The sequence below is a fragment of the Lycium ferocissimum genome, chromosome 2 (genome assembly GCF_029784015.1).
Source record: "Lycium ferocissimum isolate CSIRO_LF1 chromosome 2, AGI_CSIRO_Lferr_CH_V1, whole genome shotgun sequence".
In the NCBI taxonomy this organism is placed as follows: domain Eukaryota; kingdom Viridiplantae; phylum Streptophyta; class Magnoliopsida; order Solanales; family Solanaceae; genus Lycium; species Lycium ferocissimum.
The window spans coordinates 67,658,247-67,679,586 of NC_081343.1; the positions used below are offsets into that span (position 1 = coordinate 67,658,247).

The following is a 21,340-nucleotide window of genomic DNA, read 5'->3' on the forward strand; positions in this document are numbered from 1 at the left end:
CCTGTTCATGCCCACAACACTCATAGCTTTACCCCCCAACTTTGACCCCAACATTGTGCTTTTGCACATCACTTTATCTTCTCTTTTTTGTTTGTCTAGTCATTTCCTGTAATTGGACCAAGGAAAACTTGTAAACTTACTGGAAGACCAATTCAGAGACTATTAGACGTCTCGTAGAGCAACTTCCAACGAGGAGAATACAAGGTGTTAGCTGAGGACTCAGCTAACGCAATGTAGAGTGAACTCCAATAACAAAGTGTGCTTTCAAGTTAAGAACACTAGGAATTCATGGTCCAGTATAGTGTCATCACAGAAAATCTACCTTAAATTCATTTGAGGGGGCGTCTGGTATGCTGTAAAATGTTGTCCATCAAGATATTTTGAAAATTAATATTTTACACCATATCAGATACCGGAGTAGCATCACGAAATTGGTGCCAGTTCAACTGGAAGGCTAGAAGTAAAGCAACAAAGCAAAAAGTAATGGTCACAACTCGCAAGGATTAAATATTTGGTTAGAATACTAGTATTATCATTCCAAAATACTCATGCCTACTCGCAAATTATCTGGCAAGCATCACCAGCTAAGAAATTATTTAGCACCTTGGTGGTAAGAAGCCAACACATTCATCTACCTGTCTTCGTTTTGTATAGGCTGGAACGGTTTTGGGAGAAGAAATTGAGTTACGTTTATATTTGGAAAACTAGCACTTATATGACCCGCTTTTTTGGAAGTATACTGATTTTGAAAATCGAAATTCTCATGCAACAATCTTCTTGGCAGGGAAGTATTGTGTCGATTCCAGCAATAAAAAATGATTGAGATAAGAAGTTCAGTAATTATATTGAAGCCACAACTAAAATCGATTTCATTATTTTTGAACGGTATGAAATCAGGCAAAGCTGCAACATCATAAACTCTGGGAAATCAGAATCAGACTATATATAGCTAATCACATGCAGCATTCGACCAACTTCACCCTTCCAAACACAAGACAGGAAACAATCTGCATAATGCTAAATGAACAAAATTATTCAACTGGTGAAACTTTTCACTGTAAAACCAAATTGCTCCAAGAATATATATCTCAACATGTTAAAAGCAAAGGGAGTACATTTGCAATACACTTGGCTGACACTGCAAAACATCATCAGCTAAGATTATTGACAGCGAGTCTTCACCACAACTGCACAGCCTGGCAAAGAGGGAATTAAAGTAGTTACAAATTATGTGATAATACCAGCAGACAGCTAAAGACATCAAATTCTCCATGACCAAAGAAAACAGAATTAGATTTAGAAAGAAAAAAAAAAAAGATACTACATTTTTCCATTCTGTGGAGGTGCCTATACAGCTAACACTTTTTTCTAGCTACCTGCACTGCTGTGATAACTTCTATGCAATTGCTGATCCTTTGACAATTCAAATGCTAAAACAAGAGGATCAAATGCAAGGAAAGGGGACACTATAATGACATATGCTTAACATTGTGGAATTTCAGAACGTTGCCTCCATTTCTTGCTCTATAGTATTAAATTGAACGCTTTGTAGTGTTTAATGAACTTCTAACTCCACTTATTCTTGCAATAAAAGCACTAACTACTAGTTATTTCTCTTTACGATACGCCACAAGATATATGGTGGACTCAAAGCTCAATAAGACTAGTGGCAAGTCTAATTCGAGCCCACTCGAGTAGTAAAGCATGCCAAGCCTGACTTTCCAAGTAACCAGTTTGTTGGACTAACGACCTTGAAGAGCCTACGCTTTATTCCTTTTTTCTTTTTGTTTTCAACTGTAGGCCAGGTATAAATACCAAGCAGTCCTTATCTTCAGTTTTCCTCATTTACCAGTAGGCCGCCTCTTCTCCTTCTCTTAGTGTTGTTCCTTCGTGTCACCCTCTCTCCAGCATATTTTTGTCATAAGGTAAATAATCTTATTAATGTTGGGAAAAAACCATATAATTTTTTTTTTTTTTTTTTGGGAACTGCAAAAAGAAAACTCTTATAACTCCAGTATACAAATATGTAGAAAACCTACAAGCAAATACCCTCTCTCCAGCATACTTTTATCGTTTTCCCTCTTACTTGTCTCTCTCTTTCGTTAATTGGCCTAAGATCTAAATTAGATGAGCAGCTAGTGTAGATATATTGCCAGCCATATAAAACAACCCTCCTACTCATCTCCAGCATCCTTTAGACAAATGCAACAAATCCATAGTCTTATTTCAGTATCAGATGCATTGCGTTTATTTTTGGTTTTCCAGTTGTATGGAGATTTGAGGATATGTTAAAACTTTGTTCAACTCAGATCTTTTCTTATTATTCCAGATATGAGAGTTGTAGGATAATTTTTGTTAAGCTTTATTCATAATTTTTACCAATTCTAAGTTTGGTTTAGTAAAAGTTATTTAATCGTTCACTGTAAAAGTTAACCACACCTGTGGAGCCAGTCTCTAGCTCAGAGAAAACCTGACTGTCTCGAGCTCAAGCTTGATTAGACTCAGGCAAACCTTGAGCTCATTGTCACAACTAAACGGACAGTAGACTTTTGGACTAAGGGGGCTAGAACAAGGCACACACCCTGTGAATGTTCCAAGTATATAGCATTGCTTGCCTCAACATCACCCCCAAGCATGGACTACTAGACATACTCTCAGTTAGTTTTCTCTTTCATCATCTCCTAGGGACTAGCTATATAATGAAATAAGCACATGGCAATTTGTCGGACAAGTTATCCTAATTAAATAACATCACAATCCCATTAAGAAGACCCTATCACGGCTCTCTATCGGACAAGTTATCCTAATTAAATAACATCACAATCCCATTAAGAAGACCCTATCACGGCTCTCATAAGGTTACCATCCCAAACCAGTTGTAATTTTATAACTCTTAAGTGCCTTTAAGATATAGATGGCTACTTTAATCTAGAAGAGTATCGACAGAAGTTGAAGAACATTACTTTTTTTTTTTTTTTTTTAAATCAAGCAAAGGTATTTTCATTCATAAGCATGGCCAGACTGGCCGTATACATGGGGTGTAGCAAAAGGTAAAGAATCTACACAATATGATTCTCTACAAACTCCGCCCAATCATCTATACAACAAGGAGCTTTCTGATAACGCCAAAAGAAAATAAGGGAGCGGAGACTACTCAACTGAGAGAAACTTGATTGTACTCCTTCAAAAGCTCTCCTACTTCTCTCTCTCTCCACACTACCCACATTAACGCAAGTGGAACAGTGTTCTGAGCCCTTCGTGTGAAGGACATTACTATATCTACATAGACAAAAAATGAAGTAACTACTTGTTTGTTGAGATAATTCAGTTTCATGCTAACATGATACACAACTAGAACTTTCATATTTCAAACTTCATAACTTTTGATCTCATCAAGATGGTTGCATCTATTCTTAGTTCATTATCTTGTTATAGCTTTAAAAGGGTGAAATAAAGTGGTTCAGAACCATGAGGTCTCATATTCAAATCCCAGTGGAGGCAAAACACTAGGTTAATTTTTTCCCATCGGTCCAACTACTGGCGGATAGAGCTTGTGCTGGTGAGAGAGAGATAGCAAGCCGGCCTGGACACCGTGGTTATTAAAAAAAAAAAAAAGAGGTGAAATGAAGCACTAATATAGTAATCAAGGCACATTGAACTTTCTTAGGCAAAGTTATACATATTTAACTTTATATGTTAACAATAGAGTCGACTCGACCTAATCGCAAGTACATAAATAATAAATCTCATCAGAATGATTTTGCCAAGTCAACTACAATGTTAACAATGAGATAAACTTACTTTGTGTCTCACACAACTGACACAAGTTACGTGCGACTTCTTATTTGTTTCACAATTGGTACACCCAAAATTTCTGGACCCAAAAGTGTCCACTGACTTATGAAGCAAAAAGAAGCCTCACACAACTTGCGTGAGTTGTGTGAGTCACAAAATAAAATTTCTTGAAACTGACCAGAACATGCAAACACCATGATAATAAGCGGAGTTCATGGAAAGGGAGGGGAAGGGAAGGGAAAAATTTTAGGGAATAGATTAGTGTACTTCCATTTGGCAAAGCACTTATATGCCCTTGTATGTTGTTTGGTGTGATCAAAGGGAAGCAAAACAAACTTTACTTTTTATCAGTTCTGAATAGGTTAAGGGAGCTGACTAGAATAATAAACCAATCATTTTGACTACCCTCCCTCGCTATGCCTATTGCCCCACCTGAATCTTCGTCATCCAACCCAGTAGACAAAGAAGTAGACACTAACATGATTGCTAATTCGTGCTCAGAGACAATCTGGTACTTTAAAACAAAAGGAGGAAAAATCCATTATATAACATCAGTCGTCAAACTAGTCAATACTCAAACAGGTTATGGAAAAAAAAAACATAAATTAAGCTAATCCTGTTTTGAAACCTTATCAACTAGTGCTATTTGGCGTAAATATTAAGTGGTATAAAAGATAAGGTCAATATGCAATTTTTTGTCTTTCTAGCACATGTGGTTTTGGTAATACCACATTATTTATTTGTTAAAAGCACCATTAGCGGTACAATTTTGAACAGAATGTTTAATTGGGTAACACTAACACCATTACTATCAGCTATAATATGCTGTTTTCCTTTAAAAAGGGGAAAAGGAGAAGACTTGAAACTTCTAAAGAGGTTGGGAATTGGATTTTGCTGACAATTTGCAAAGGGCACAATTGTAGAAGGGAAGGAAAACTGGAGCAGAGGCCAGAGGTGATCATGACAGCGGCAAAAAGCAAAAAGGGAGAGTGTGCCACCAAAGGCTAAGTTTTGGAAAGGGTGGGATGGAGCCATGGAAGGAAGCAACCTTCATTAGCAAGAGCCAAAAAGGAGGCTACGGTAGCTCAATCTGGAGGGCAGAACAAATGGGGGCAACAACAAGGTTATCAGGAGGGAGAGACCACTCCATTGGAGGGAAGGGTAGTTAGGACGTCACTACTCACGAGCTACGGAAAGGCAAATGCAGAGAGGTATGACAACAGCAACTACGGGGCTTAAGGTAAGGAAGGAAGAAACTCCTTTTAGTTAAACATAATATACAAACTTCAGCATCTTTTGTACCAGAACTATTTGGTCTGTAAACTTTCTTTTCTACTTTAAACTGGAAAGTATTTTAATAAAATTGCATGTCTATTTCAATTTTAGGTATTTAATGCATTGATTTACCTTTTGCCCAGTTTTTTCTGATAGATACCCCACATATTTTCCCCAATAGCATAATGCTCAAATTGCACAAACCTAGCTAAGCAGTTCTTCCTTTTAAATCTCACTTCAAGTTTAGCCCCCAAATTCTGATACCTACACAAGACTTTCTCATTGTAGACTGCTATCAAAGTTGCCAGTACATCCCATTTTATCTTCCCACAAGGAGAGGGAGGGAAGGGATAAAATCTCATCAAGTGCTTAAAACGCCAAATAAAATTCATTTTCCTTCCCAAATATCTCAACTCTTACTTAAATATCACTTGTTTCAATTAACTCTTAAGCATTGTCTCCAACGTCTATACTCAAAACATCACAAAAACACAATCTGCATGCCATCTTATACCTTGTAGGACTACCATATGCTATCACCTACTTTAATACTCAACCAAACACTGCAAAATGATCTAGATATGTTTTTCCATGAAAAATAGAACATTTTCCTCCACACCAAACACACCCCTAGAGTAAGTTGGAATACTACATCTTCAAATCCCTAGCGGAGACGAACTAAAAGAACCACCAATTCAAGACAAATGTAATAAATCGCCGACAATCCCCATTAAAGAGAAGCTCTAAATTCCTCCTATATCAGAATACCAGCTAAACCACAGTGCCTCGCATATTATCATCAAACGTTCAAAATAATAAACTCTACGAAACAATGAGGACTTAGAGAAAGTAGATTACTTATCAGAATGAAATGGGTCCAAATAGAGCATAATACATAAACAATGATATCTCCTATCCCAGCTAGTTTCATAATTAAGCAGACACGACTGATTAATCAAATAGAAAACTCAATTTCCAATTAATGATAAATAACTAAACAGATATAACAAAAAACCCTAAAAATCAAATGCGAATAATACCTTCTATTTCTGGTAACCACCACCAATAGCATTATCATCCTCAACAACCTTAGCAGTCAAATAAGGTTTAGGGAAATCATTAACATCAAACTTATACTCCATCCTCATCTTCTCCACATCAGCTTTATTAAGGACCGTTCGCCTAATTGGAGGACGGTTACGTCTCTGGTCACGAGAATAATACTTTATATCAAACACGGTTTCCGGGTCGGATGTGGGCACGATTGCTTCAGCTTGGGCAGTTGCCGGGCAGAAGATACGGTATTCTGTTGCTTTGGGTATAGAGGGGACATATTCGGGACTTGTTTGGGGACCTGTGAATTCCCATGGTTTTTTCATGAACTTTTTTAGGGTTTGGATCACCGATTTGCCTGATGAAGCCATCGAAGAGATTCTTCAGATCTGTTTGATTTCCTGGTAAAGGTAGGATCTTTTTTTGTTGGTTTCAGGACTGAGACGACAGACTCTTTTGGGCTGGGCAAGGGTGTTTGCGGGTTGGCCTTTGCGCCTACTCAATTTCTCAACGGAAAAGGGCCAAATATACCCCTGTACTATCGAAAAATGACCAAATATACACTTCATTATACTTTGCGTTTATACTTTGAGCATAAATATACCCCTCCGCCATTAAAGTTGACTAATGTGAAACCCAATCCCACATGACATTAATATTTTAAGAATTAAAAATCATGCGGCATGCCACCTCACTAATCAAACTTAATTTTACACCTCCTCCTTCCATATCATCTTGACCTCCATATAATATCGTCATTTGTGCCTTTCTCCGGTTTCAATTCAGCACCATGTGGGATTGGGCATGCCACATGGTATTTGCGAAAAAACTCTCAAAAGGCATATTAAAAAGTTTACCTTCATCACTGGATGATTTCTTAAGCCTGCAAACTCTTACTTCCCTGACTCCATCCATTCTTAAATGAGAGAAATTGTATTCTGACCTTTTTTTTTTTTTTTAAACTGGTAACTTATCTACACAGAGATTATTTCAAACGCAGCTAAAACTGAATAAAAGAACCAAATGCATTAAATCTAAACGTCAATTGAAGTTAATTGAAATGCATTAGAAGTGACCGCAGTTCTTGCAGCAATGGTTTTTGTTGTTGACTTATTGGGGTTTTAGCTAAAAATCTACTTTTCTTTTTAGGGTTTTTTTTTCACCATTGCTGCTATCTTGGCAAGAACTTTCAATTTCAAGAACAACTTTTTCTGGACTAAGAGTTACGAAAAGGGGTATTAATTTCCTTAAGAAACCGTTCGGGTTTCGTTATATCAACTCCTTCATCGTCACAGGAATTAGTAGCTTCCGTGTCGTAACAAACGATCCCGATTTTCCTCATGGGTCTGGTCGGGTTTTCGAAATCGGTTTATGTGACTAAAGTTCTTTTAGCAATAACAAAACCATTGGTAGGAGGGGTTCTGAACTTCTGATCTGGGAGAGAGGAGAGAGTGGTGGACGAAATTGAGAGAGCAGGAGGGGTAAAATGGTTTCTTTAGTGAGGTGGCATGCCACATGATTTTTAATTCACTAAAATATTAATGCCACGTGTGATTAAATTTTATCTTGGTCAACTTTAATCATGGAGTGACATATATTTGCGCGCTAAAGATAAAAGAGGTGATATTTTGCCTCAAAGATAACGAGGTTATATTTAACCCCTTTTCGATAGTACAAGGGTATGTTTGGCCCTTTTCCGATTTCTCAATGACCAATGTTTAAACTTGGGTAATTTGCACTTTTGTCCTTGTCCTTAATTTTCGTCCCTCAAGAGGAACAGCTTTCTTCACTGGGCATAACATATATTTTCACATCATAATATTTCATGAGTTATCCCACATGCCTTTTAGATAACTTATGTACCGCTAGGCATAAGTTTGATTTTGAAGGACAAAAATAAAGCTAGCCCAACAACATATCCAATTAAATCTCATAATGTGGGGTCTGGGGAAAGTAAAGTGTACGTAGACCTTATCCCTATCTTGAAAGGTAGGGAGGTTATTTCCGAAAGACCCTTGGCTCAAGAGAAAGCATGACAAAAAAATGTCAGATAAGGACAAACAATTCAAAGTATATGAAAATGAAAATAGCGAAAGCGAAAAAACCATGAGTAAGCCGTGTGAAAAAAAGGAGTAGTAGTTACCATAAATAAATAAGATAATCGAAGTACAAGAAATAACAGATAGTAGCAAAAATCAAAGCAAGATATTTAAAGGGAAACAATTAAAGATCATACCATTTGAAGCGAAAACCGTGCAATTTCTTCTAAAGATTTTCTTATAACACAAATTGAGAATTAAATGATGCAAACTTTCTTAATTTGAAAAACGAACTGTTAGCCAATATATAAGAAAATTGGATTTTTAACAATTTTAAGCACAAAATAAATATTCATATAGTAAGATTGTGAAAGTTTAAATGGTCAATCCTATTTTCTTGTTTTTTTTTTTTTTTTTTGGGCGGGGGGGGGGGGGGGGAAGTCCTAATTAATTACCAAACTGTCGAGTTGGTTGAATAGGGGAATCTCTCAAATGGGAGGTCTCAGATTTGAAACACCCTGCATGCTTTCTCGGTCGAGCTCATCGCACGAGGCTTGCCTAATGTATTTTACCTTTCCTATGTTTGCAAGCTATTACATTGGAGGGGTTTACCTTGCGCGTGCATCAAAGGGATAGCCGCTACAAGTTCCCCTGTCAATATAAATTTTTTTAATTTATTACAAGATAAATTATGAAAAATTCGTAATTTTTTTTTATATAAATTTTTTTTTCTCCTTTAAATTATCGAGAATCTAAATTTAAAGTTATTTTCGAAATTTTTATTGGATATTAACGTGAAAGAGATATAAGGAACAAGGACAGACTTATAGTACAATATACAGATTCATGGAAACCAATAGATTTTGTCCAGAATTTGTATATACCTCTGAAAATACACTAAATACTCATAATATTTGATTGTATACTCAGTTATTAGTGTATTTTAACTTAAGATTATTATAGAAATCTATAAACTTCTATTTATGGATAACTGGTAAAAGGTTGTGTACATATATTTTAGTTTTCAAAGACGTGTAACGTGAGGGAAATTAAGAGCGTAAATTTTTTGGGATTAAATCATAGGCGAAGAAGGATAACTGGATAAGTTCCTTTCTTGATTATTTTTTTTCAAAAAAACCTTAGGTTCAATCCTCATATTGGTCATTATTTAAGCCTTCATTCCCCAAATAAAAAAAAAACAAAATGAGACTAGGCCACGGGCAGGACACATAAGAAGTGACGCAGGTAGCATTCGCGCATTGTCAGTCCCTTTCATCCGCTTAAGTTAACTATACTTATTTGCTTCCCTAAAAACCAATACTCAATACACACACGTTTATCTTTGGGCAATTGCTCACTCAAATCTACCAAATCTTTTGTCCTTTCACCATCCTTTTACTACTTCCATTTCAGGTAATTTTCGGTTGGCTAAACTATCTTTCTTAATTTCTTAATCATTTGTTTAATCACTCCTTAACTGTTTGAGTTTATATTTTAATACTAGTATCTATTCTACAACTGGCATTGCATCACAATCTTCCCTCTTTCCTAGTTCAAAATTCGCGCTGTTTCACCATGATCAGCCCCCATTTCTTAATCATGATCAATGTCAAAGCTTATATCTTTATCTTTTTTTTTTTTTGGGATGTTGATTAAAATCGCGTTCGATTGGAAATGTTGCGAATTAAACGATTGATTCAATGTTTCTCTAAGTTGTTGGTGACTGTTTGGTTTTTGATTGTGATGAAGGCTTTGTAGGTTGACAACTGAGGCAGATCTGTTGATTATAACTATACCATTTTTGAATTCTGCCAATAGTCAAGACTAACATTAATAAAATGAAGAAAAAATGTAACATTACCTTGTACAACACAAGGATTTTACAGTCAAATATTTGGTGAATTTCTTAATACAAATACAGGCCTGGACAAAGGCTATTGGGTTCACGCAGAATTTAGTGTGTAATTCATGGAGCACTTGAACCCATGATCTTTACACAAAACTAGGTGTTTTGTGTACGCATTTCTAGAATTGATCTAATATTACCGGTTGGCACACATGCTATAAAAGGCTTAATGGTGCACTTGGTTGGAAGCTGAATTATTTACCAAGAGGAACAAAGATCAATTCTCACTTAATGCATTTCTTTTCTCCTTTCTATAGTAGTGCACCCTTGTTCTAGAGATCCTAAATCCGCCTTTGAGTCCACGTGAACCCATACCTTACAGGCTAGGTTCCGCGCCACTCATCCTCAATGCTACTACTAGTTCTTTTGTTTTTGTTGATTTGTAAGCTACTCAGGGTTTGACATGAGATTTCTGTTCTTTATTTGAAGTGTTGTTGTCATCCTCCAACTTATGTAGTCTCTTTTAGCTATAGCTTTAAGAGAATCAAAGTTTTCATTGACTAAGAAGATCTATATAGGAAATACCAATCAGTTGGGAGTATGTTTTAGTCATGTTAGTATGCATACATCACGTCCTATGATTTCCAGGAGTCTTTTAGCCCTATCAAAGATTTTTATGTCAATAGAAATTATGGAGAACTTTTCGTACTTTTTGTTTAAGAGAAATGTGGGCTGGTCAGTAACACTTCATAGCGCCGACCCAACTTGTTTAGGATTGAGGCGTTGTGGTTGTTGTTGTAAGATTTTTTATTGACTGGAAAAAAAATTATAAATAAAAAAAAGAATCTTCATTGACTGGAAAGAGTGACTACTGTTGTTTTTGAGGATGCATTTTTCTCCCCTTTTCTATTGTTGCTTTTATGGCTTAATGGGTCTACATAAGGCCTTACCTCTTTTTTTTGTAACTAAGGCTTTTATTAACTTTTAGGTATACCCTGCCCGCAGAGTCATCTGATTTTGCGATTTAATCTGGGTATATCAATATATGTTTTTTCCTAACCCGCCCTTGATTAGATTCTTATTTCAGACTCTGAGCTACTCATGTTATGCTTCTTCTTTTTTTCCTTTGAAACTGACATGCTTTGTGATATTGTCCGGCTACTAAGTACGTAATTTTGCCTTGGTGGTACTTTCTTCTTGTATGCATTACACATCAGAGGTGGTCTAGACTGACTATTGTCTTGCTAAATTTTGAACAGAATGGCTATGGAAACTACAGCTCTACCTTCTGCCCCTGCTGCACAAGTGATTGGAAATGCCTTTGTTGAGCAATATTACCAAATTCAACACCACTCCCCAGAGTTAGTATACAGATTTTATCTGGATTCAAGTGTCTTAACTCGCCCAGATTCTAATGGTGTGATGACATCTGTGACAACAATGAAAGTGAGTATAACTGCATTTGGTTAGTTCCTTCTACCGTACTAGAGATTTTTTATGAAGAAAAAAAAAATGACGGTCTATGGCTAATAACTTCTATCTGCTGTTGGTCTGATAACATAGTAGGTGCTAGTTCACAAAGAGAGTTTTGCACCTTCTAAGTCATGTGTTTTTCATTATCTTGCCTCTATTAATTTAAGCAGCCTAGAACATATTAAATTCTAGTCTGAGAGATCTTGCATGTATTGATACTAATTGATATAGGAAATCGAGAACAATGTTGGAAAAGGAAATGTTTATAGTTAATATCCAACTTATGAATTAATCTTAGACCGTAATGAGAAGTTGAGCAGTATAATGTGAATTGTAAAGCTTTGGACAGTTTCAGTTATAGAGTTGAGCATGAATGTTAATTGCCAATTTACTTCGTGAGTCTTAATTCTTAATCTTATACTGTGGTTTGGTAACTTTTATAGGTAGAAGCAACAACATACTCTTTCTTCTTTCTAGATGCAAATTGTCAAAAGAAAATATCTCCTTGTTGTGCTGACAGAGGTCAACAACAACATACCCAATTGAATCCCACAGTGTGGGGTTTGGGGAGGGTTAAGTGTACGCAGACCTTATCCCCACCTTGGAAAGGTAGGGAGGTTGTTTTCCACTCCTCGGCTACTAAAAGAAAACAAGGAAAAGAGTCGATACGACAAGCAAATCAAAGTAATGCGAAAATGAGAAATAACAAGAGCAAAGAAGTCATGATAAAACAAGATAGAAAAGACAAGACCCAAAACATAAAAGCAGAATCAAAGGGAAATAAAAAGTAGAGCAAACTACGCCTACTAGTGCGAAAGAAAAGCGAGACTACCTACTAGCTTTTTATCCTAATCTGAGTCCTCCACAACCTCCTATCTAAGGTCATGTCCTCGGTAATCTGAAACTGCGCCATGTCCTGCCTAATCACCTCCCCCCAATATTTCCTCTTTTTCTCTCTCTACCTCTCCTAAAACCGTCCATAGCCAACTCTCTCACACCTCCGCACCGGGGCATCTATGTCTCTCCTCTTTACATGCCCAAACCGTCTCCGCCTCGCTTCCCGCATCTTATCCTCCACCGACGCCACTCCCACCTTGTCCCGGTGTCCTCATTCCCCGATCCCATCTCTCCCAGCGTGCTCCACACATCCACCGCAAAGATTCTCATTTCCACGACTTTCATCTTCTCGCACGCGAGAGTTCTGGCCGGCCAACACTCGCCCGCACAAAGCGAGTCGGCCTAACCACCACTTTGTAGAACTTGCCCTTAAGTTTTAGTGGCACTTTCTTGTCACACAAAGACTCGAAGCGAGCCTCCATTTCAACCAACTCGCACCAATACGACGTGTGACATCATCGTCAATATCCCCATTTTTTTGTAAATGTACCCAAGATACTTGAAACTTTCTTTCTTTTTTTAGATGACCGGGTACCAAGCTTCACTTCCATGTCGACTCCCGAGGTACGCCATCGAACTCGCACTCCAAGTACTCTGTCTTGGTCCTACTCAATTTGAATCCTTTAGACTCTAGCGTCTGTCTCCTATCTTCTAGCTTAGAGTTAACTCCGCTACGAGTCCCGTCAATCAAAACTATGTCATTTGCGAACAACATACACCATGACACCTCACCTTAAATTTGTCGCGTCAATCCATCCATCACCAAGGCAAATAAAAAAGGGCTAAGAGCTGATCCCTGATGCAAACCCATCAGAACTGGGAAGTGCTCCGAGTCTCCTCCTATAGTCCTTACCCTGGTCTTGGCTCCATCATACATGTCCTTGATCGCTCTAATGTACGCCATAGGTACACCTTTAGCCTCCAAGCATCTCCACAGAACCTCTCTTGGCACTTTATCATAAGCTTTCTCTAGGTCGATGAATACCATGTGCAAGTCCCTTTTTCGCTCCCTATACTGCTCCACCAATCTCCTAACTGTGTTGACAGAGGTCCATTGTCATAATTAAAAAAAAAAATACCATTCTCGTGGTGTTGATTATAGAAAATGCACAAAGTTTTTGCTTTGATGACCAATTACTTTCATTTTAAGAATAGTTGTTGAACCCTTTCCTTCGCCTATTTTACAAGGAAAAACTATATATTTTGGTATCTAATAGTCTAATGCAGTTCAAAATGATCTTGTGAGTGGAAAGTTCAGAGTTTATGTTCTGATGGAACATCCAGAGACTTGTATTTCTCTTGGCGATTGGTCATTTATCGTTTCTCTAAAGTTTTACTATGAGATGTAATTGTGCAAAATGTTGAAATGCCTTGTGTATTTTCTATCTTGCTCCACGTTCAGATATTTCTTTATTGTTTCCTTTCCAATATAATCATGGGAAGTTTGCAATATAAAATGATGATTGATTTCTTATCCCACAATGCCTACAGTTTTTTCACTACTCTTTATGTTGGAGCAGAGTATCAATGACATGATATGCTCATTAGGCTACAAGAACTACAAGGCAGAGATAAAGAGTGCAGATGCACAACAGTCCTACAAGGATGGGGTGATTGTATTGGTAACTGGATGCTTAACTGGAAAGGATAACATGAGAAAGCGATTCACCCAGACGTTTTTCCTTGCTCCACAGGACAAAGGGTACTTTGTTTTGAATGATGTTCTTAGGTATGTAGAAGAAACTGAGACTGATAATAGTTCAAAAATGGTTAATGGAGTTGAGGATGTACCGCCCGTGTCTTTAACGCCTGATCCAGGTTGGATACTTTGTCTAATTCCACAACTTTTCTTCTTTTTCCTTTTCAAATCACTTACCTGCCTTTTATGTTTTGATTCTAGAACCTGTTCATTTGCTTGATCCTCCAAATCACAGACAGCCTAGCTCTCATGGAGAAGAAATTCCAATTGTTGAGGAAGTAGTCCATGGTTCTTTGGAAGATGAGAGACTAGTTGGTGATGAAAGAGAGACTGTGGTGGGTGCTGAATCCCATGTTAATGAGAAACATACTTCTGAGAATGCAGAACCAGCTACTTCAGTTGACCAAGAAGATGCTCCTAGGAAATCTTATGCATCAATTGTAAGTTCTCAAACAAAGAAAGGGCCCACCAAAATCTATGTACCCGCTAATTCAAGAATGGCTTCTGCAAAAAAACAGCCAGTTAATTCAGTAGCACAAGCTCCTGCTCCTGAATCATCAGTTCCTACTGCCTCCAGTGGTAATTTACCTGAATCTAAAAGTGCTCAGTATGGAGGTATAATATCAAAAAAAATCTTGCACTTGCATGAAATATATCACTATTCCTTACTTTCATTTGTGAAGCATCCTCTGTGGGGGCTACTAAATTAGGAAACTATCATACTTGATTTAGGATGTGAAGGAATGCTGAAGCGGATGAGTGTTTGAGGTTTTCTTCATATTATGGGCCAGTGGATCTACTTGCATTATCATATTTAACTGTTTATCCATTGGCTTCCTTTTCTTATTGTTTACAATTTTATTAATAGTGTTGTGCCATCAAATTTTACTGACTTTTGATTCTTGCAGCTGACGGGCACTCCATCTATGTCCGCAATTTGCCTCTAAATGTTACTGTTGCTCAACTTGAGGTTGAATTTAAGAGATTTGGACCCATTAAGCAAGGAGGCATACAAGTTAGAAGTAATAGGGTTGGTCCAGAAAGCATATTTTACATATGTCCTCCTCTTCGTTTACTTAGTTTTGTAGATCTTTAACACTGTATCTGTGGATTTTCATTTTCTGCAGCAACAAGGATTCTGCTTTGGGTTTGTTGAATTTGAAGATTCAAGCTCCATGAACAGTGCGATAAAGGTTTGTCCCCTGAAATCTTTTTTAGATGGGCTATCTTCATCTGAAGCTAAAAATTTGTCCAGTATCCAGATCTTGTGTTATGATTAGTTGCCTGTATGCAAGCATGTGATGAACAATTCCAACTAATTTGAAATGACGACGTAGTAATTGTATAATTTGATAAATTGCTAAACTAGTGAGTTTGCATTTGATGACTATTGTTGATGTGCATTGTTCTGGATTCCAGTACTAGGTAATAGACTTCATTTAAAGTCAATCTATTTGTCTGCGAGGTTTTAAAATGTGTAGACTAGATCTTTTATGAGGGTGATATTCCTTTTTTCAGTTTTCCTTCCTCCTTTCTTTGTTATCTTGATGTCTCGGGGGATTATGTGTTTTCTTTTCCCCATTTTATTTATTTCTTCTACGTCGAAACGTGCTTTAATATTGTCATTGTTACATCCTTCGGTTCCATAGTTTTCATGTACCGTTTCTTTTATTCAGGCGTCACCTATTACAGTTGGAGGTTTTCAAGCTGATGTTGAGATGAAGAGAACTACAACTAGAGGTCAGTTACACGTCTCTATTATCCCTAATAGCTGTCAGATACCGACTTCAACCAAGAAATTAAGTCATCAATTTCTTCTGTTGGTCTTTTGTTTGTATGGTTAAAATCACATTTGTTGTTTGGACCACAACTTCTTCACATAAATGATACGTCTGGGTTTTCAATTTCCTATTGCAGTTGGTAGCGGGAGAGGCCGTTTCCCTCCAGGAAGAGGAGGGTACAGAAATGACAATTTCAGGGGCCGTGGAAACTTTACTGGAGGTCAGGGCTATGGTAGAAACGACTTTGTTGGAGCGCGTGAATTTTCAGGGCGTGGAAGGAGTCAGGGAGGACGAGGTGGTGAAGGTTACCAACAAGGAAGAGGGAGAGGCGGGCGGAGAGGTGGCATAAGTCAGATTCCTGATTCAGCATAGTTTGGCTGAAGAAGTTTTGGTTGCAAATTTTGACTTAGTTTTTTGTTGCCATTGTGCAGCAGCAGATCAGTTTAGCTGTGCCGTGATAGAAATCTTAACCTTATCTTCCTTCTAATCTTTTCGGTTCCTGTAGGCCTTGTTTTTTTCAAGCTTAAGTAAGGAGCATTTTTTTCTAACAGATTTTTTGTGTAGGTAATTTTATGTTTCATAGGGTAGAACAATGTTACTTGAAGAAATTTAATGTTCTTTCTAACCACAAAAGAAAAGGTTTTTGTGTATTAAGGATTTCTTTCATTTTGGTGAATCATTGGAGAGCCTAATGAGTTGGGTATTCGTTTAGGCCTTTTTTGGCAAGGACAAATGTTTCATCATAGAACGTAACATACTAACATGGGTATCGTAGTGGAAAGAGTTGCCATGGATGTTGTTGCAGTTCGAGAAATATTTATCCGTACTCATAGTGTGTCTAGACTAAATTAAGTAATCTAACAAGAAGTCACCAATTATAATGTGAACATATAGATATCATGCGACTATAGTTAAGTGATAAAGTTTATTTGTGTGGTGCAAACATCAAGTGAGAGTTTCATATCCATAGTGAATGTGGTTACTTGATCTCCTTATATGATTTTCAGTGCCTCACCTCTTGAATTAGCTTTTATGATTGATTGAGTTAGATCTGAAATTATTTTTAACATGGTTCTAGAGCCAAATTCATCCCAATTTTTTATTTACGCCATGTTCATTTCTTAACACCCTCCCAATGGAAACTACAGAAAGTTTCTTTCCAATCTTGTGTAAATTGTCATCTTTCTTGCTTCATTAATGGCTACGAAACGAAAAACCTCAGCAGCTTCATCAGTCATCACAATGACTTGACATATTAATCCGTATTTTACCTCCTCGGACTGCTTAATCTGGAGAATATTCCATTGGGAGATTCTGAGGATTTACCAAGAAAAAGGAGCACTTAGAATAAGTTAATTCCCTCCGTCCAAAAAGCAGTTCGCCATCGCAGTTGTTTCGACCCAAAATAAGTCATTACCTTTCAAATCAACGCAGTAAAAATTGGCTCGTGTTTTTAACTATGCCATAAACATTAAAAAAAAGTCCTCTTTAATATTGCTCAATTTAAAACAAAAAAAAATTATAAATAGGGATAATTTAGTAAACTCTATATTTTATTTATTTATTTCTTAATGGGTATATTATTTGCTAAGATGAAGATTATTTTGGGACGGAGGGAATATTATGAAACAATATTTGAGAGTAAGCCTTCGAAATTATTTTTTTTAAAAAGTTACTGTATTCTTTTTGAAGCAGATAGAATAACCTCAGCAGAAAGGAGAAAAATTCACAATCAAAAGCTTAATTGTCCAATAGGCCCGAAAGAATATTGAAACCGGGTCGAGTTAGGACACAGCAATTATAAATTAAACACTGGATCCAAGCAACTAGTAGCAAGTTGCTCTATTTATATCTTCTTATGACAAGACCTGCGTGGAAGAAAGCAATATGACGCATCACTCTTTCCACCAGCCACGTCTATTTTTCGCAAACTTCTTGTTTAATCAAACATCGATAAAGGTGAAATAATACTAATTAAATAGAAAGAGAAAAAGACAATTCTAAAAAAATTAATAGTCAAATTGGAATAAAAAAATTGGTGAATTGTATACGTTTCGATTTGTGATCAGGTAGCACGCAGCAGTAGTACTATGGAGTGGAGTATAAAATGCCCGATATGGCAAGTTGCTTTAATTATATCTTCCAAGCAATATAAAATGGAACAGGTAAAATAATAATACTGAAACAAGACTTTAGAAGAAAAAAAATTAATTAAGTAAGAAAAGGTAAACATATTGTCAAATTGGACAAACAAGAATTGGCAAATTAGACACGTGGCAACTTGGATAAGGTAGCACGAAGAAAACTGCCAGGAAATTGGTATGGACGTATGGTTGTCCATGCTTCGATTCAATCAAGTATTTCGTTACTTTATTATCATAAATATAGACTTAAAATTAGATTTTCAAATTGTTCTAATCATTTCTACAATTATTTTTGGTATCGGTATGATTTCGATTATGTTTTACTGTAAAACTTATTTTTAGAACATAATGCAATAATCGCACGATATATTATTAGGAGTACCTCATCAATTACGTAAGATAGTAACAAGCATAATTTAACACATTACGTATAGCTTAAAATATTATATGTTCGTCATGTACTCCCTCCGGTTCAAAATAATTGAGGATTTAGCATCTAATAATCGGTCCAAAATAATTAAGGTAAAGTCTATCAAAACGGTATTTAATTCTATTTTTTAAATTTGCCCTTAATACATTCTCATATCCCCATGATAATTGTGTTAACCTAAAAAGAAAAAAGATCATAGTTAAAGGTATTTTAATCAAAAATCCTTAACTATTAGGGATTAGTAAATTCCTTAATTCATATGCCAAAACTTAAAATCTCCCTTATTTTGGACCGGAGGGAGTATAGTTTTTAGAAGTATATGCAATACTCACGCAAGATTATAATTTATATGATAGAGGCTGTAATAATATAGGTTGTCCAGTTTCAAACTAAAATCAAAATTATTACTAAATTAATACTATTGAAATTCAGCAAGTTGCGATATTTATATCTTTATCTGACAAGACTCGTGTGCGACTCGAGCACTTTTTCCACTAGCCACGTCGCCTTCAGCAACTTGCAAATGGATCTAGCTGTTGTTATCTAATCATATATCGACACGTGTACTCCAACCTCCACGTGTAAATGTACATGTATTGATGAAAGAGCAAGTTGTAGTCCTTTTGAGGGGTCCACAACAGATCTGTTTCTTGATTTTTATGCTTAGCGTATTTTTGGGAGATTCTTTTTGGACCACTTGCCTCTTCCCTTCTCATAAATCACACTTTAATGTACTATTTTTTTTTATTCTTTTGATTTTTCCACCCGGTGTTCAATATTTATATTGAAACTGATTAAATTTTAATTTCATGGCGAGTTGGGGGAGATATTTCCTACCTAAGATCTTTTCATATCTGGTGACTCAACTCGAAATCTCTAATTAAGAGCAAAACAGCATCATACACTACACCACATCCTTTCGTGGTCATAATCATAATTCCTTTTACTCTGATGTGCCTTTGTTTTCAATTTATCCAGCTCAGTTTTCATCTTTTTTGTCTCTCCTATTATTCTTCTCTCTAAAGACACCAACAAATATCTAAACTAACATTCTTGGATTCTAAAAACTTAAGCGTTATTGCTTTCATAAAGTTCAATGATAATGTGTCAAATTTATTTCTGTCGAGAATCAAGTGCTATCATTTATATTGTTTTCATGTTTTGTCACTTAAACTATCTTATACGATAAAAAAAATTAACTTAAAAGTTGGCTCGCTCTTGTCTTGTGATTTTTTTTTTTTTAATAGTGATGGTGTTTGAGCCAATTTTCACGCATTGACGAAATATTTCATCGTGTACCTAGTTATAAAACCTAGACAAATAGAAGAAATTAGTGTCTTTTTCTTTTTGTTGGAATTTGACTTTGATATTTAATGTACGTGTCAACTTCAAACCATTTGGGCCACACCCTGGATACCTTTTATCTAGTGATATTAAAAATTTTACAATGTCAAATCAGTAGCTTGAATTGATTTTTTATGGTAATACATTAAGACTATCTACTTCATTTAGTATTAATCTATTTAACGGTTGGTTAGTTCACTGAGGAAATTATATTTTTTTGCCAAAGGAAAATTCGGTTTTATCGCCCTCTTTGTTTTTTGTGTGTGTGTGTGTGTGTGTTTTTTTTTAAGGTTAATCCCGAGTATTTTTCTTGAAAGAAAAAAAATTGTTGTAAAGTGTACTAGCTGATTATAAAATTAGGACAAGGATTATCTATTTTATTTAATAAACTAGACTATAAATGTTTTGTTATAAATACACCGTATTATGTATGTCCAGTCAAATAACGATTTTTTGAATAAGATTGCAATTGGATAAACTTGCAATCAAGCGCGCAAAGTATTTCATGCTTGACGTAGATTATGACCAAACGGTCACGAAAAGCCTTGCGGCGGCAGATATGAACTTGCAATCAAATCGGCGAAGCTTGCGTGCGCAAGTAACGGCGCTGTCATCGGCAAGTAGCGCCGCCGGCTTTCCTCGAAAAGCTACGCAGCTTCTTTTCTTCTATAAATAGGAAGTCAATTCAGTTCATTTCTACACATCAATTGAAAGAGCAATAAAATCTCTCTCTCCCCCAAACACTTTGGCTATATTTTTTGTTGTCGTATACTTTTAATATTATTTCATAACACGTTATCAGCACCAGACCCTGTCATCTTGAGCAAATACTTTGAAAGCCTCAAAGGTATGACTTTCTTTTTCTCAATTAATGGTAAATCTTATAAACTTGAATTTGTTGTCCCGGTATATCGGGAAAATGCTCGTCTTGGGTACTTAATGGTGATATCTATCTTGATATGTTGGGTCTGGCAAACACCATCAAAGATAAAAATCAGGGTCTGGCAAACACCAGCAAAGATAAAAATTAGGCATCAGATCAAGACTGTGCTAAAGCAATGATATTCGTTGTATCTTGATGAGGGCTTCAAATTGGAATGACTTTAAAGATCCTCTTATCTTTGTGCAATAATTTGAAAGATAGATATGACTACATGAAGAGGGTCACTCTTTCACAAGCACGTTTTGATTGGATTTGAGGGAACCTGTTTGGTTCATGACCATTTATGCCTCAAAATTGTTCTCGAAGAACAATAATGTTACGAGGGATTATGATGTTAATTTCATATCCCTTAATGGCTAAATGAGAATTTGCAAGAAATAGATGATCACCAGAAGTGACAATATTTCTTATGAATTGTTGTGGCTACAAACAATTAAAGATGTATTAGAGAAGAATTCTCTACATCATATGTATGCTTCCTTTTTTGTTGAAGTTGCAATATCTCAAAAAGGATTTCTAAGCTATCACGATTTGATATGTTTAAGGCACATTCAAATGATTGTGTTATATTCCTGAAGAATGAGCACTTTTGATAAAAGCTATAAATATAGATTCATTCCC

General features: G+C 36.2%; 2 protein-coding genes across 5 annotated transcripts; one reads left to right on the plus strand and one right to left on the minus strand.

The window, feature by feature from the left end:
- Window positions 1-919: 919 nt before the first annotated feature.
- On the minus strand, window positions 920-6,559 carry LOC132047008 (uncharacterized). The gene is made up of 2 exons (XM_059437876.1): window positions 6,111-6,559; window positions 920-1,196 (listed from the first exon to the last, which is right to left on the minus strand). The coding sequence occupies exon 1, from the start codon at window positions 6,492-6,494 to the stop codon at window positions 6,114-6,116; it is 381 nt and encodes a 126-aa protein (XP_059293859.1). The 5' UTR covers window positions 6,495-6,559; the 3' UTR covers window positions 920-1,196; window positions 6,111-6,113.
- Window positions 6,560-9,417: 2,858 nt separating this feature from the next.
- On the plus strand, window positions 9,418-16,508 carry LOC132047009 (nuclear transport factor 2-like). 4 transcript variants are annotated; one of them, XM_059437877.1, is made up of 8 exons: window positions 9,418-9,575; window positions 11,268-11,454; window positions 13,899-14,196; window positions 14,279-14,692; window positions 14,986-15,107; window positions 15,205-15,270; window positions 15,754-15,817; window positions 15,995-16,508. In XM_059437877.1, exons 2-8 carry the CDS (start codon window positions 11,269-11,271, stop codon window positions 16,228-16,230), a joined length of 1,386 nt encoding a protein of 461 aa, XP_059293860.1. In that variant the 5' UTR covers window positions 9,418-9,575; window position 11,268; the 3' UTR covers window positions 16,231-16,508. The 4 variants fall into 4 exon arrangements, with proteins under 4 accessions (XP_059293860.1, XP_059293863.1, XP_059293862.1 ...); XM_059437880.1 differs by lacking the exon at window positions 9,418-9,575 and adding an exon at window positions 9,638-10,168; XM_059437879.1 differs by lacking the exon at window positions 9,418-9,575 and adding an exon at window positions 10,192-10,450.
- The last annotated feature ends 4,832 nt before the right edge of the window (window positions 16,509-21,340 follow it).

Coding starts and splice junctions, on each gene's coding strand:
- LOC132047008 (XM_059437876.1), bottom strand. CDS start 6,494: ATGGCTTCATCAGGCAAATCGGTGATCCAAACCCTAAAAAAGTTCATG.
- LOC132047009 (XM_059437877.1), top strand. CDS start 11,269: ATGGCTATGGAAACTACAGCTCTACCTTCTGCCCCTGCTGCACAAGTG. Junction 14,693..14,985: donor TAAAAGTGCTCAGTATGGAG/GTATAATATCAA, acceptor TGATTCTTGCAG/CTGACGGGCACTCCATCTAT. Junction 15,271..15,753: donor CCATGAACAGTGCGATAAAG/GTTTGTCCCCTG, acceptor TCTTTTATTCAG/GCGTCACCTATTACAGTTGG.